At 40.9% G+C, this 14,400-nt stretch overlaps 2 protein-coding genes across 4 annotated transcripts in view; one reads left to right on the top strand and one right to left on the bottom strand.

Annotated features, from left to right (window-relative positions):
- ZFYVE9 (zinc finger FYVE-type containing 9) overlaps nucleotides 1–3,731 on the top strand; it is a 64,717-nt gene extending 60,986 nt beyond the window's left edge. For both annotated transcript variants that reach the window (XM_075097616.1, XM_075097617.1), the window contains 2 exons: nucleotides 230–406; nucleotides 1,224–3,731. In XM_075097616.1, coding sequence (XP_074953717.1) covers nucleotides 230–406; nucleotides 1,224–1,385 — 339 coding nt within the window. In that variant the 3' untranslated portion in view covers nucleotides 1,386–3,731. The remainder of the gene's footprint in view (nucleotides 1–229; nucleotides 407–1,223) is intronic.
- Nucleotides 3,660–14,400, bottom strand: part of CC2D1B (coiled-coil and C2 domain containing 1B) — a 35,741-nt gene continuing 25,000 nt past the window's right edge. For both annotated transcript variants that reach the window (XM_075097619.1, XM_075097618.1), the window contains 5 exons: nucleotides 12,783–12,834; nucleotides 11,272–11,371; nucleotides 7,381–7,471; nucleotides 6,536–6,666; nucleotides 3,660–4,846 (listed from right to left, as the gene is read on the bottom strand). In XM_075097619.1, the coding sequence (XP_074953720.1) occupies nucleotides 6,547–6,666; nucleotides 7,381–7,471; nucleotides 11,272–11,371; nucleotides 12,783–12,834 (363 nt within the window). In that variant the 3' untranslated portion in view covers nucleotides 3,660–4,846; nucleotides 6,536–6,546. The remainder of the gene's footprint in view (nucleotides 4,847–6,535; nucleotides 6,667–7,380; nucleotides 7,472–11,271; nucleotides 11,372–12,782; nucleotides 12,835–14,400) is intronic.

Here is a 14,400-nt window from a genome sequence, read left to right as displayed (position 1 = left end):
AACTTCCATAATGAGGCTTTTGACCAGAACGGAAAGATTTTTGAGAACGTGACTATTTTAAAAATTTTTTCCCCCCTAAGGTCATTTGTCTTCAGGGTCTTTTGCTGGTGTTCCCTGAGCAGCTCTTGTTTAAGTGTTCATTTGTAAAAAGTTTAAATGGCATTTCTAGAAAATAACCTATTTTCTAGAAAAGCCAAGTGTTACATCTCATGTTAACTCTTTCCTTTAGGTGTTTTTCCTGGAAAATGATGAGCAACACAACAGTCTGAGCGACCCGGCTGATCACAGCAGATTGACTGAAAATGTGGCAAAGGCTTTCTGTTTAGCTCTATGTCCTCATCTTAAATTGTTGAAAGAAGATGGAATGACTAAGCTAGGTCTGCGTGTTACACTTGACTCAGATCAAGTAAGTCTTAATAGTTTCGGTTTAACTTGGGGGTTATTCCCCTGTTCATTCCCCAGAAAGGGAATACAACACTTGATCCATTCTCTTGGTTAAAGAAGTACCAATATCAGATGCTAATCGAGTGCTGCTGACTGTTGTTTGGTGCTTTGGCCATCTGTTAAAATCAGCAAGCTGGTGCCTAGCCTGAATTAACACCAGGCTTGACCCCCATATGCCACTAGCAACACCTGCTCTGTAGTCAGAGACCTGTGACCAGCCCTGCCATGTGCTCAGAGAAGATACTAAATTGGCCTTTTCACCAGAAATTGAAGACAGGAGTGTATTAAATGTATTCTTGGGTCAGCATTAAACATTGTTCACAAGCATGGCTGTTCTTAAAAGATCACACTGCATATGAGGCAGAGAAACAGACGGAAGGTCTGGGCCACGAGAGTGCTCTACAGCAAAAGCTACAAGCAGAGATAAGGGTCTCCTGGCAAGACAGCTGGCCTTGCCTTGGAGTGGACGTGGTCTTAGGATCAACCAGCTTTTAAATACTGCATGAGTTTGCTAACACAGGGTGTGGTTCCTGAATGATCTGCTTTGACAGAGCGGGTGGGGGGAAGACTTTGTCTAGGTAGCCACAGGGAACACAGAGAACAAAAACAAGTGGGAAAGCTGCTTTAGGACCTGCTGTATCCTGTTCAAGTGCCCAACTTGCCTGGGCAGAGACCACAGCACCTCACCCTCCTGCACAGCATTTCCCTTTTACTGCCCACTGAATCGCAGCCTTGCGTCCTATTCTCTCTAATACCCACTCTTACTTTGTGTTTTTTAGGTTGGTTATCAAGCTGGGAGTAATGGACAGCCACTGCCCTCTCAATACATGAATGACCTGGACAGTGCCTTAGTTCCAGTGATTCATGGAGGGGCATGTCAGTTGAGTGAGGGGCCAGTCATAATGGAGCTCATCTTTTATATTCTGGAAAACATCTCATAAGAGGACTTCATTTTCTGTTCGGACCTGTTCCAGCAGCAGTTGTATCTGAATCATTTGCACTTTAAAACTGGAAAATTAAGCTTTTGTTAACACTATTGGGGGGGGGGGGGGGGGAGGGACAGTTGTTCCATAATTCTAAATCTTCTATGCATTGTCAACAAACAGAGGATCAGGGCAGCTTCTATACTACAACATGGCTATGCTATCCTTGCAGCTAATACACTTCTGTTACTGTTTAGAAAAATGCTGATGTTTAAAGACTTACGGTCATGTACTCTGAATGCTCAAACGGGTGCAAAGATCACTGGGGCGTAAATAAAAAGTGAAACTCCAATCTTGTACTGTTTGTAGCTGGACATGTAAGAAACAACAATCAAGACCTTCATGCTGACCTCATCATAATGCCGTTTGTGGTTATTCTGTAGACATTAAAAAGTAACGTTTACATTATTTTGACCAGATTATTGGTTGAAATACGTTTGGAGTAGCCCGCGAGAGATATGGAAAGATTACCTAGCCATAACTACGTTTGTATATGCGTCCAAATGAGCAGAAGGGCAGGCATCTCTCTGAAAGCGGTATTATGTAAACTGCAGTTTTGTGTGTGTAATAGGCTAGTTTCCTTTTTTCCCCTACATTTACTATAAAAACCTGTCACCTTGGCAGATTTCCGTAATCTCCTACACCACCTCTGCTATTCTGTACTTTGTTTACAAATCTGTATGAAGCAGAGGAATTATTATCCGTAAAGTGCGGTTATAGCTCATTCCTCTTCCCCAGTAGGTCCTGCGTTTTAAAGAAAAGTAACACCCAGGGCAGCTTTGTCTCCTCCTTGCTGTATGCTGTAGTGTAACGCTAGTGTCATGTAATACAAGACAGCTTGCACTTCATATTAGCAGCACCATGTAAAAGCTTACCTGTGATAAAAGTATAGAGTGGCTGTTTTTGCATGTTCTGCTGAAAAAAGGCTTTCTGGTTAGCACTGAACACTTGCACTTGGCCCAGTGCTCTTGGTCGCATCTGAGAGGGCTTTAGTAAGGAAAGCAGCTACTCACATCTGCTGCGACATTGAGACTCAGCCAGAGGAAATGTGGTTCCACACTCTTACTGTCTCCATGGAAAGCTGCTAACCAGTGGAAGGAGCTGAAAGCAGGAGAAGGGGTTTGGTTGGTTTAGGCATAGCCATGCAAAGCAGCTGGTTTGAGTCCCTGGCAGGAAGGGGGCGAAGGTTTCTCCTCCAGGCTATACAGAAAATTAATTTGGGAAGAGGGGCTAACTTATGGTGGGCCCAGTATCGCAGACATTGCATCATCCCTGCTTGCAGTCAGGTCTGGTGGATGCAGCGGGGATTATTTTGGTTTTGCTGTATGTGACTAACACAGGCAGCCTCTCAAATATAAAGGGAAGTGCAAGGCTACTGTGAGACTGATGCTATATTTTGTAAACAAATATACAGCATTAGCTGGGCAAAGGAAAAGGTAACTGTAGATGTAGGAATGTATTTGATGTAAAGACAGCACAGTATATGTACAGACTGCATTTGTGAATAAATGGCTACTGCTTTTTAAAAAAAAAAAAGCAAAGTCTGACAAATCCAGTATTGCAAATTACAGCTGTCACCACCCAACACTGGGAGAAGGCAGGCCAGAGAACTGGGATCCAACTCAGAAATAAAAGCTGGCCAGCAAGAGGCAGGCACACTACTACACTTAGAAGGGTAAGCGTTACATCAAAGTGAAACCTTACCTCTGGCATTTGGGACAAGGTGGCTGGCTTAATGCTTCGCGATGGACAAACCATAAGCTGTTACACCATCACTAGCCTTCCTATGTGTTTGTGCAGTGGAGCAGGACTAAGGGTACTTTCAGACTCCCCTCTGCACCCTGTTTTTGCACACTTCGGGACACAGCACTACACCGTGTAGGCAAGATTCAGTCTCCGGAAGAATGTTCCATAAACGAAGTAATAATCTTCCTTCTAGAGCCTGCACTACAGCTTTGCCACATCAGCTGCTTTCCAGTTACTTTAGTTGCATTGTTATGCTTAATAATACAGTAAAAGAGGTGAAAAATTTTATCTTCTCTTCCTTTGCCCCAAGAGTCTTTTAGGTTTGGATTATGTTTGTGCAAAACACTATCAACTGGTGACTGATATGTTTGCTTCAACCATAGCCTTTTAAATGACCTTAATTACCATGTTGTTAAGAAATAAGTACTTGTTTCAGAAAAAAAATATTGTACTTTTAAAATTCAGTTAGTTAACACTGCAAAAAACTGCATATTATATTTTTATTTTCAACATGTAGTTTTGTATATTAAATTTATTGAAATTAAAAACTGAACACTGTATTGTCTTCATCTGCTCAGGAAGACAGAGGCAGCTCTGCCTTACTTGTCTGGACTCTGTTCTGTCTACAAACTTGCCCTACCTAAACAGCTGGTGCAGGAGCGCTCCGACTCACCAGTGCAGGCACGTCCTCTCCTTTGAGATCAGTTGTTTCTGTTAGCTCACAGAGATTTAAAAAACACAAATGTATTTGGTACTGCTTCTTGTATGCTGCTGATCAAAAGCATTCCTCAAAATAGTCATAATCCAGTTTTCTACATGACAAAGAGTGGCTATTTCCCCATCACCTGAAAGAACTGAAAAAGCCTATTTTTGTAAAAATGCAAGGAACATTTGGGAAGCAGCAGGGTCTAGCGTACTTTTTTTCTCCTTTTATAAATTAAAAAAGGGTGAAGGCACAGTACCTGGGCTGCACTGACCAAGCATGGCAGACAACTGGTAGCCAGAACAAAAATGTAGTGCTGTAAACGCCTGCTGCTAAGAAATCTTGCATTCTTTTCTTCTGAAATGGCAACGTCCCATTGAACTGCATGTTGCAATGGTGTGCAAGGGGCGGGGGGGAAGACGCTGCTGCTAGATTGCTGCCTGAGTTCTTGCTCCTTTATTTCAGGAAACAAAAGAAGAAAAAAAAAAAACCAAAACAACAAAAAACCAACCCAGAACCCTGAGCAGGCCTTGGTAAGAAAGAACAGGAAAAGCAGTAGCAGACTGTTCACTGTACCACACAGGCTGCTCGTACACTTGGAAAAAATGAAGTCTAATAAAGGTCTTGCCTGTGACTTGACTGAATAGTTTTTGTACTGCCTCAGGGAATTTTTAAGGGGCTAAACTTTTCACACGCCGCTATGCATAGTTAGTGTAACATTCATCCTGGTGCTACATTAGTAGTCCCCCATTAAGGCAATTCTGTCTATTTTGTATAGACTACTAACAATCCCCTGCAGCAGCAAATTTCCAGAGCCTTACATTTGCCTTAAAGTTATTAATAAGCACTATGGCTGTTATCAAAATAGACATTAGGTTCAGTAGTGCATTCATTTAACATCTTTGGTGCTTGCAGCTAGCAGCATCTTTCTACATACGTTCATCCCATATCATTCAACATTCCAGTGGGTCTGGGGAAAACAAACAAAAAAAACCCAAAATTACTTGATGCAGTACTTAACAGATGTTCACAATTCAAGGTCACATTATATGTAAAATGCTGACACAAATTTTCTGGGTGGTCAACTAGAAGAATCAGTGGAGCAAAATTATTAAGCCCTAGTGACGGAAAATGCCTAGGTGCCCAGTCACGGCACACAGCCAAGTTGTTACTTCAGATACGGCTGTCAAACACGTCCCTCACAGCCAAGCTGTGAAGCTCTTGGGCAGCTCACTCCTTGGCTGTGAGGAAGAAATCACTAGACAAACAGTCCCTTTGGTGCTACAAATTCAGACCCATGTATTGAAACAAGACCTCTCAATCTGTAAAATCTAACACAATTTGGAAGCAAAGGGGTGGCAAATGGGTGAAGTCACTGTGAATCAACTGCCACTTATAAAAGTAAAGCAAAACAATATGCTAAGGAAGAGGGAGCGCAGAGACTTCAGGAGCTCAAGCAAAGGAAGAAGGATTACTTACTGGACAGTGTATTTATACATCATCTGTTTTCCATGAGAAAAGGTGAGGTTTGCTCCATGCTTGCATAGCAAGGTCATGGTCCAAGAGGAAGACTCTCTGTGCTACTGCAGTACAATACCTGCTCAGAAGGGATCAACACAGTCCTGCCCCTGCCAGTAACACCCTATGACTGCAGGCAATTTGCATGCACAACCAAGGGAGAACTGACTGTCTCCAGCCAGTCAGTGTCCTCTCCATGGTTTTATGAACATAAACTGTGGGAGAAGCAGAGACCTGAGTTTCAGGTATCCATGATTGTGGCCACCTAATCTGAATTTCTTTCAAACATCAGACAGATGCACAGAAGTAGGCTGAATTAGAGATTCCACAGGCAGATGGACTTCTGGTACTTACCTTTCAGTAACTTTATGTAAAAAGATCACTTCTAAAAAAGACACCAGAATTTTTGGTATTTATTTGCTTTTTTTAAGAAGGGAGAATTTGTGATACCTAAAAAGCAGAGTATGAGAAAGGAAGACAAGTTCCAAAACCAGGCAGTTTCCATTGAGGCTGGCAAGAAGAGGATGCCTACCTCTTTTTCATCCTCCTAATATACAGCCACTTTGGCAGCATACAGCTCCTCTTCTGTACTTGGTAGAGCACAAGGGGCAGCAGTCACAGTTCTTCAGGTAGCCTGTGTTCAGCTGTGCTGTTTCTCCCTGCCCAGAAGTCTCAAGCATTCAGAAGAAAGCCCATCTCCAATAGTTTCCCTTTCAGATGAAGTCAAGCAGACTTTCATTGGACAAACGAATGCCCTTCTCTAGCTTCTGGGAGGGGACGAAGGGCCCTTGCTAACTCTGAAAGGTTTTTTGCTAACAATAAGGATGGACAGAAAGCACCTCCCTCCTAGAAAGGGCTCGTCAATCTTATTTTCTAAATATTATTCTAAATAAAGGTGATGCCAGAAGCATCCCCTGTATTTCAAGTGATTGTGAAATTGTACCATTGATACACAAACTAATCAGAGACCCTGTAACCTCATTTCTGAAATTATGTCAACTCACCACTACAAATACAAAGACGAATGGTATCAAAGAGCTATGGAATGAGGTCAGTGTCAACAAAAGACATTATTCAAGCAGACTTTTTCTGTAGCCCTGTCAAGTTCTGGCCAGACCATCTTTAGATGCAGTATTCGTACCTCAGACAGAACTAGTGTTCAAGGACCAGCCAATTTTCTGTAATTGTTTGAAGATCTTGACCACTGAGAGGCTCTCTGAGTCTCACTTTTACCTCCAGTTTCCCTCCAGTGGGCTTTCTGCCATCAAAAATCTGAAAGAACCACAAAAAGAAGAGCAGTCAGCAGACATATGAATGATAATGTCTAACTATAGTGCCTCAGGCAATCATTGACTTTATTTCCCCCCCGTGACTAAAAGATGACTGAGATCACCTGAGGGTGACTGCAATGCTGGGAGGTGCCGCAGCCCCGTGCTTCCCCAGATTCATAATCTGGCAGAGCAGGTTCCCCACACAACCCATGCAAGGTAGCTGCATCACCTCTGCTGGCCACGCACCAAGCCCCCGAAGTGCACTGGGACTCCATGGGCAGTGACATCCCAAGCATGTTTGTGATTCAGCTCAAGGGATTATTTTTTAAGGTTCCACTTAGTGATCTACTGGATCTTATGTCACCTCTCTATCCACTCCATCAGTCTTCACTTAACCCTTTGATCTGTTAGGTACCAACACAAATATTTTTGGGAACCATCTGAATTTCTGATCCTGACACAGACAACTATCTTGATACAGAAAATTTGCAGGAGAGAGTCCTAAAAGAACCAAGTAGTTCCCAGTAGCAGAACAGTCACAGCTGAGATAAGCTTCAAGAGATTGCAAAACAAAGAACAGCCCATTGTTTATCAAACTCATCCAATACAAAACTGTCACCTATATACAGATATATTTAGGCAATGCAAATATTAATTTTCACTTTGTGTTCAAATACTACTTACTAGAAGAACACACCTCACCCAGAAAACATACCTCGATGATCTCTCTAACTTCACATTCTGATTCCAGCTTTTCCAGTTTCAAGTGTGCTGTCCCCACCTGCTTGTCACTTCTGAAAAAGGACCTGTTTCAAAGAAATCTTCCTTAATTGAATGGCTAAGGTTTTTCAGAACACTGAAGAGAAAGCAAGCTAAGAGGTCATCACTGTTCACACTTGCCACTGCATCCAGGAGGGCTAGTCAAGACGTGCTATGAGAACCCTACAAACCAGGCTGCAAGGGGCAAACCCTTAGTGAACTAGGCTACAAGGACAAGATATGGAAGTACTCATGATTTAATTATTCTCTTGCAACCAAATTAGAGATGAGGACAGTACTGAAGAAAAACAATCAACTAAACCAGCACTTGGAATGGCAGCAGCTTTTGTCCCTGCGCAGGGCAACAGGGAAAGATGGCCTAACGGCCAGGACAGACAGCAAGTCTTCTGCAATGGGCTGTTAAACAGCCCATTCTTCAGAACAGGCTGAAGAACTTGCCAAGTAAGTTGCACCTCTCATCAAAACAAACATTTCACAGGCACATGCTGGTTTTGGCAAACTACTTATTAGGAAAAGTCACATAAATAATTCAGTTCCCTTTTGACAAATCAAACCACTCAATTTCAACAAATAAGAACATTTAATTTCAGCTGTTGTTTTGATTCACCTTTGTACTGGTAGTTTTAGCAGTCAAGAACTTTCATTTTAGACTTTCTAGTTGGCTGAAATTAAACACAGAGCAAGGAAAACAATCAACTTTTCTCTGCTACAGTTATTCCTGTTTAACAGTTTTATCAAAAAGACATGCTTCTTCACCTTAACAGAGACAGGTGGTACAATCCTACCCAGACAAACTCCTCCAAAAGGAAACAGTTAAGACTAAAACACACCAATTCCATGGAAGTGTTCAGCTCGAAGCACTGGATTTCTTTGCCTACATCCAAGCATTTCCCTGAATCAGTCTCCAAAAGGTGTGATAAACAACTGAAATCTAGAGATTCTGGAGGTAAGAAAGCCAACCTGCCATGTCTGTCATATTTTAAAGAGGAAATCTGCCAAGAATTCAGAAGCTTCCTTTTTTATGCCATTTTATTTAGGAAAGAAACAAGCAAGCAAACCAACAAAATAACAACCCCAAAACATCCACCCTTCTTCCTATTATCATTAAGAGATACTAGGATATTATCAAGCAAGACTTGACATACGCAATGAAAACTGAAGATTATTATATGGAGCTGCATGATCATGTCATCTGCGGCAACAGTAACCAGGATATTAATACACAGACCTGACGCTGCCATCAGTGCCTACAATTTCCAAGTGAACATCTGTGAACCCGATTGTCTAAAATCTCTGACTGGAAAAGCAGTAAGGTTCCTCACATCTACCACCTCAATGACTGCATCATTCGTATATTCTCCAAATACCTCAATGTCAACCACAGTATAAGAAACCTGTCACTCAGACTTGAACCTCACTTTCTGGCTTGCACCAGGAATGCTATGGCTCATGTAGCACCTCAGTCTATAGATGAGGGGGACAACGGTCTGATACCGTTAACCCAGGATGCAGTGAGCTCACACACTTCTAGATGGGATACAGAGTGTAAGACCACTACTACTCCAAATGCACCGTAACTGCTAGGAAGGACATCTCTTCCAGAAGCCTCTTGCTGAAGGACTTGAAAGACCCCAGCTCAGTTGTTCAGATTGCTTCTTATCTGCCCATTTGTCCACCTCAATGCAAATTGCTGTAGTAAAGAAAAACAATGTCACAGTAACTTAAGGGCTGACAGTGCTGCCTCCAATCATGATGCCTATGAATTTTGTTGACAGAAAGCCTTCCAAAAATGAGACTCTATTCTCCATCAGTGAGACTACAGTAGACTGAGAAAATCATTTAGAAAAGTTCAGTATTTATTAGCTTACATGCCAGAATACTTCCTTTACTTCACAAGCACCTTAAAATGAAGAAGGATTACATAACTGTACTGCAGTTTGTTGGACACACTGTTCCTAAACTTAAAAACAGAATCAGCAATTCTTCTACCTGATTTTTTGAAAAAGCATTTTTCCATTTTATAATTCAAGAAACAAAGATGGGTTCATCCCTGATCAGTTCTGGGGGGTTTGCTGTGAGGAATGTGAACTTGCTCTAGGCAATGGCTTCAGAAACAGCTCTGGGGAAATCTTTTATCTTCAGAAGCTTTTAGGAGAGGTTTAAGGAGAGAATTTTCCTTTGGTAAAATACAGTGCTGCGTTTTTACTTGAAAGTGTTTTTTAAACTGAAGTTTATTATGTATGACCTGAAACAAGTCTCCTTTGCTCACTGAGAGAACGTAATTCTTGGGAGATGGTTAAAGAGCTATCAGAGACCCCAAAACTACAACATCTACAAGCATTTCTGGAAGTATTATTCCTTTATAGTCCTGAAAAAAGACAGGGAGCAGACAGTCTTTAGAAAAGAGCCTGGATCACGTAATCCTTGCCCTTCTCCTGGGAAGATGGCCAGGGAAGGTGATCAGTGGGCATTTTCAATTTTTTTCCTTCCCTATTGCTATTTGCCATAGGGAACTGCCACCCCTCCACCCCAATCCAGTAACAAGCATACATTTAACTTGTTACATTCCTGTTTTAGGAACAACAAAAAAAAACCAAAACCAAAAATCTCTGAACCAGAAGAGACATCCTGCACAGATTTTCTTGCTAATCTTCAAAAGGCTTCAAAGGACAATCTGCAGCTGGGTTATAACTCATGAATCACTGAAGGGTGTTTCCCAATGGGTGAATTTAAGCCTGAGCTCAGACCTTAAAAATAAGCACAATTCCAGCTGGTAAGACAACAGGACAGGCCCCATATACGCAATAGTACGCTAAAGATAGGGGGAAACGTTTTAAACAAATGTAAACACTGAAGAGCTCTACGCAAAAGAGGCAGGGTCTCCAATGATGAAATCTTGAACAACAGGGCAGTGGAGCAGTCATGATTGACAGAGGAAGAGCAAGAAAATCAGCTTTGCTGCAACAGACATGCAAATGGAAGATCTGGAGTAAAAACAATGGGACTTTAGCTCACAAATTAAAACATCTACAACTCAAAAACCATCTCGGAGAACCTATGGATGATTTCTGCACATCCTAGTAATACAAAGAAAGAATAGCACAAAGAGCCACTGAGACAAAAAACAGGTTATCTAACTTCCCATCCAAATCATGGATCACAACCAGCTTGGGGATTAGTGAATATAGGGCACTCTGATCTTGAATAAAGCAGTAATGAGCCGAGACGTAGGACGATTTTCCTGAACTTTACCAGTTGTTAACATCCATCTCATCATCTTGATCTCTGAGATGAGGGGAGTCTGTCTCTCTCAAAATAGTCTAAAATTTTGCTAGCAGTGTTCAGTAAATATTGTTAAGATCCTCAGAATGAAAAGAAGCACAAAAACATAACACTAGTTCTGCCCTCATCTGTCACCTGCTTTACTGCTGTTAACGTTTTGCTGCCACTTGTACTTCATTATTCTACATAGTTATCCCATACAACATTTAAATCTGCTAGTTCTGATGATTAAAACCAGACTGGGTAAGAACCAAAGCGATTTGAAGCTGAATCATTACCTTCTCAGTGTCATCAGTTCCTCTTAACGCACTAATCCTCAACTGATCTACCAGTTAAGAAAAAAATTCACTGATCTTCTGCCTTTTTTTCACCCCCGAAGGAGAAGATACAGAGCTCAGGCACATTTTGAAAGGAGTTCTCAGACATGAGAACTAGACAACACTTTATTGCTAGCTTAAAGATTGCGCTTCTTAAACTTCAGCGACAACACTCTTTTCAACTGTTACTAGAGAAGCAATGAAGAGGGAGCAAACTGTAGACTTACCCTTTATGAAATACTTCAAATTTAATTCCTTTGGACCGAATTGCTCGTCGGAAACCTCTGTGATTTCGGTTGATGTTCAACTTAAACAACTGGTTGTATTCTACAGTTCAGGTATAGAAAAATGAAAGCAAGCTGTGAAAGTCAATCTATGTGCAGTGCTCTATTACATGCATGTACTCAGACCTCTGTTTATCTCAGTTTGGCCCATTTGTGAAAGACACTGCACATCCATATGAATCTCCTTTTCAGGAAGTTATTTCTGTCATTAACAAGTTAGTGCCCTGTGCAACAGTTCATCTCTGTCATCACCACTTTACAGGGACAGAAACCAAACTTCATGAGAACCAAGTCATCACAAGGAAGTGACAGCAAGTTACTGCAGAGCCAAAACTGGAGAATCTAGGTCTTTTGGCAATTAAACAGAGTGTCTGCGGCTAAGAAGAAGGTACAAAATAATAAGGAAAAAGCATAGGAAGGTTGCAATGACTGGGAAGGGGTATTTTGATAGTGTAACTAATACTGTGTTAACACCAGTTTCATTAACGAGTGTGACAGAACTATGCCACAGGATACCTTTTTATCAGAAAGTCTCACAACACTGTACAACTAACGTTCAAAGACTTGTCTGCTGTGCTACCCAGGAACGACCATCTCTGCTTGTCAGCCTAGGAACCCAAAACATTAAAGCTAAGTGGCTGCTCAGCAAATGCAGATCAAGTTATTGGAAGACCTGGAACGTAGCTCTCAGTATCAGAGCTTCAGGACTTCTCGTAACAGAAAATATATATAAACTCAAAAGAGATACATCTATATATATCTACTTTGAGATAAATTCACAACTAGTAATTTGGATGCTGAATTCAAAGCAGTTTTGATACTAGATGGCTGCTTACTGCAAGAATTGAAAAAATAATACAGCAATAAACAAACTCAGAGTGCAAGATGATTAATTCTAAAACGCATGAGGAGTCTAATACTGGTATTCAATAGCTAGGTACAAAGGGATATTTTTCAAAAGGTAAAAAGAAAGTATTTTAGTTGGTTTCAAACTATATTTTCTTAAAAAAATAATCTATTTCTGCAATGATGCTTTGTCAGGTTTAGAAATGTTAGCTGATCAGCAAAAATCATGACAGAATTGGCAATCTCAGGACACAAAATCTGACAAAGATCTGATCCATTGAGATATTAACATTAATAATTTAACTTATTTAGTAAAGAAAATTTATTTATCTGGCCCATCTTCCAGCCAGGTTGACAGCAATAGCTGAAGCATGACTGGTAACTCGATGATTTCACTAATTCGTAACACAATAACTTCCACCAATATTGGGATAAGGGTGAAGAAATTGCCAACACAGTTGGACTTCACCCTCCAACAAGCCCTTTCATAAGAAAGAAAAAGGTGGTGGGAGGCCCTCTGGCCTGATTCACAGCATGAGACTAGCCTGTACTCTCCAGTGAGTCCTAAGGTGCAATATTTTTCCCTCTGTCCCAGAAAAAGTACTAACCTGGAGAATTGTTATTGTTAATTACAGGCGTTTTACTCTTTTGAGGTTGCTCCTATTAAGAGAGACACACATTACATAAAACCATCAGATATTGTTTCAAAATACAGAGTAGTAACCATTTTTATTACCAGCTCTTTTTTATACCTACACAAGAAACATGAGGTTTAGGGGGTTATCCGAATGATAAGAAGAGTCACAGTACGCTCAAGACTAAAATATTTGGATTTCAGTGTGGTAACAAGTATAATACTAGATAAAAAACAAGCCAAAACATTACATTAAACAGAAGAGCCACAGATAAGCTACATGGTCACACTCAGTTCAATGCAATCATCATAAAGTTACTGACTGCAGCTGTTAAACTACATGATAAGCTGCACATGTTCCATGACACAGTAGTTCTGTTCCTTCTGTATTAGTTAGAATAATAAGCTACACAAGGAAATCATCACAAATCATTCAGGGAATTGCCCTACTATTATTTTGCCTGACAATCAATCTGCCACCAAAATGAATTAACTTTTAACCTAAAGCACAGTACAAACTAAATCTCTGGGGACTGAACAAGGACAACGTGACCTAATTATTGCAGCTACTTTGCAAAACTGATTTCAACCATGAAGGAGAAAGGTGGTGTATTTGATTGTTGGTTAAGCAGTAGAGATTTGGCTTTTTTTTTTTAAACAAAGAAAAATAGATCAAAAGCAATTATGCTGATTCTTACTTACTCCCCAGAAAACTCTTCATCCAGACCAATTCTGTTTTCAGCCACACTAATGGAGGGGGGACTCCTCTATTAAGGCCTCACATTAACTCAAACACAAACCTGATAGGACCATCACCTATTTCCCACAGGTAACTGAATTTATTTTAGTGGAATTGCTGCAAAATTTATTAGCAAGTAAAAATCTAGGCTTTGCACTCTCACAGGGCTAAGTATTAGTCCTGTAAGAGCAAAGATTGGTTTCGCCCTACAGAGAAAGCAGCAGAAGCCCCAGCACTTCTACTAATAGTAAGACTACACAGCCGTCCTTAGAAGCCCTTCTAGCTCAATGGTTTCAGTATTTTTCAGACCAGAGACTGCTTTTACAGATGAGGGCAACAGGATGACACTAGGGAGTTCAAGGAAAGAAGGAATATATATGTGTATATATATTTTTAATATACATACACATATACATGCACATACACGTAAGTATTTTAGTAAGGTCAAGAAACTTGTACGGCCTAAGTCCTTACTTGAGATATGCACATATATGTTTGCTAATTAAACCACCAGGACTCATGCACATTTATGACAAAGATTAACCTCTTCAATCCTTTTCCGTAAGAGATGTCCAAAAGCAATGCCTTTAAAAGCTTGTTTCCTTAAAGGAATGTGACTTAGAGGGAGATCACATCTAAGGTGGCCCCTCTCCCCTAGTGAACTTTGCCTGCCTTTGTGTTACCAGTGTGTTTGCACCCCTGAACGAAATGAGCTTCTGCAAATTTTGCAAACACTGGAAACAGTCTGATTAGTGTCTTCAGCGGGGAGAGGTGGGCACGGCTTAGCACTGTGAAAGCCGTTTAGCAGTAAGCTGGTGGTCAGCCAGCCAGAGGACATGCAAGCCTGAAGCAG

Source organism: Phalacrocorax aristotelis, chromosome 6 (assembly GCF_949628215.1).
Source record: "Phalacrocorax aristotelis chromosome 6, bGulAri2.1, whole genome shotgun sequence".
NCBI lineage: Eukaryota > Metazoa > Chordata > Aves > Suliformes > Phalacrocoracidae > Phalacrocorax > Phalacrocorax aristotelis.
Note: the sequence above shows the minus strand (reverse complement) of the source record. Positions and strands in the feature narration are given on the sequence as shown.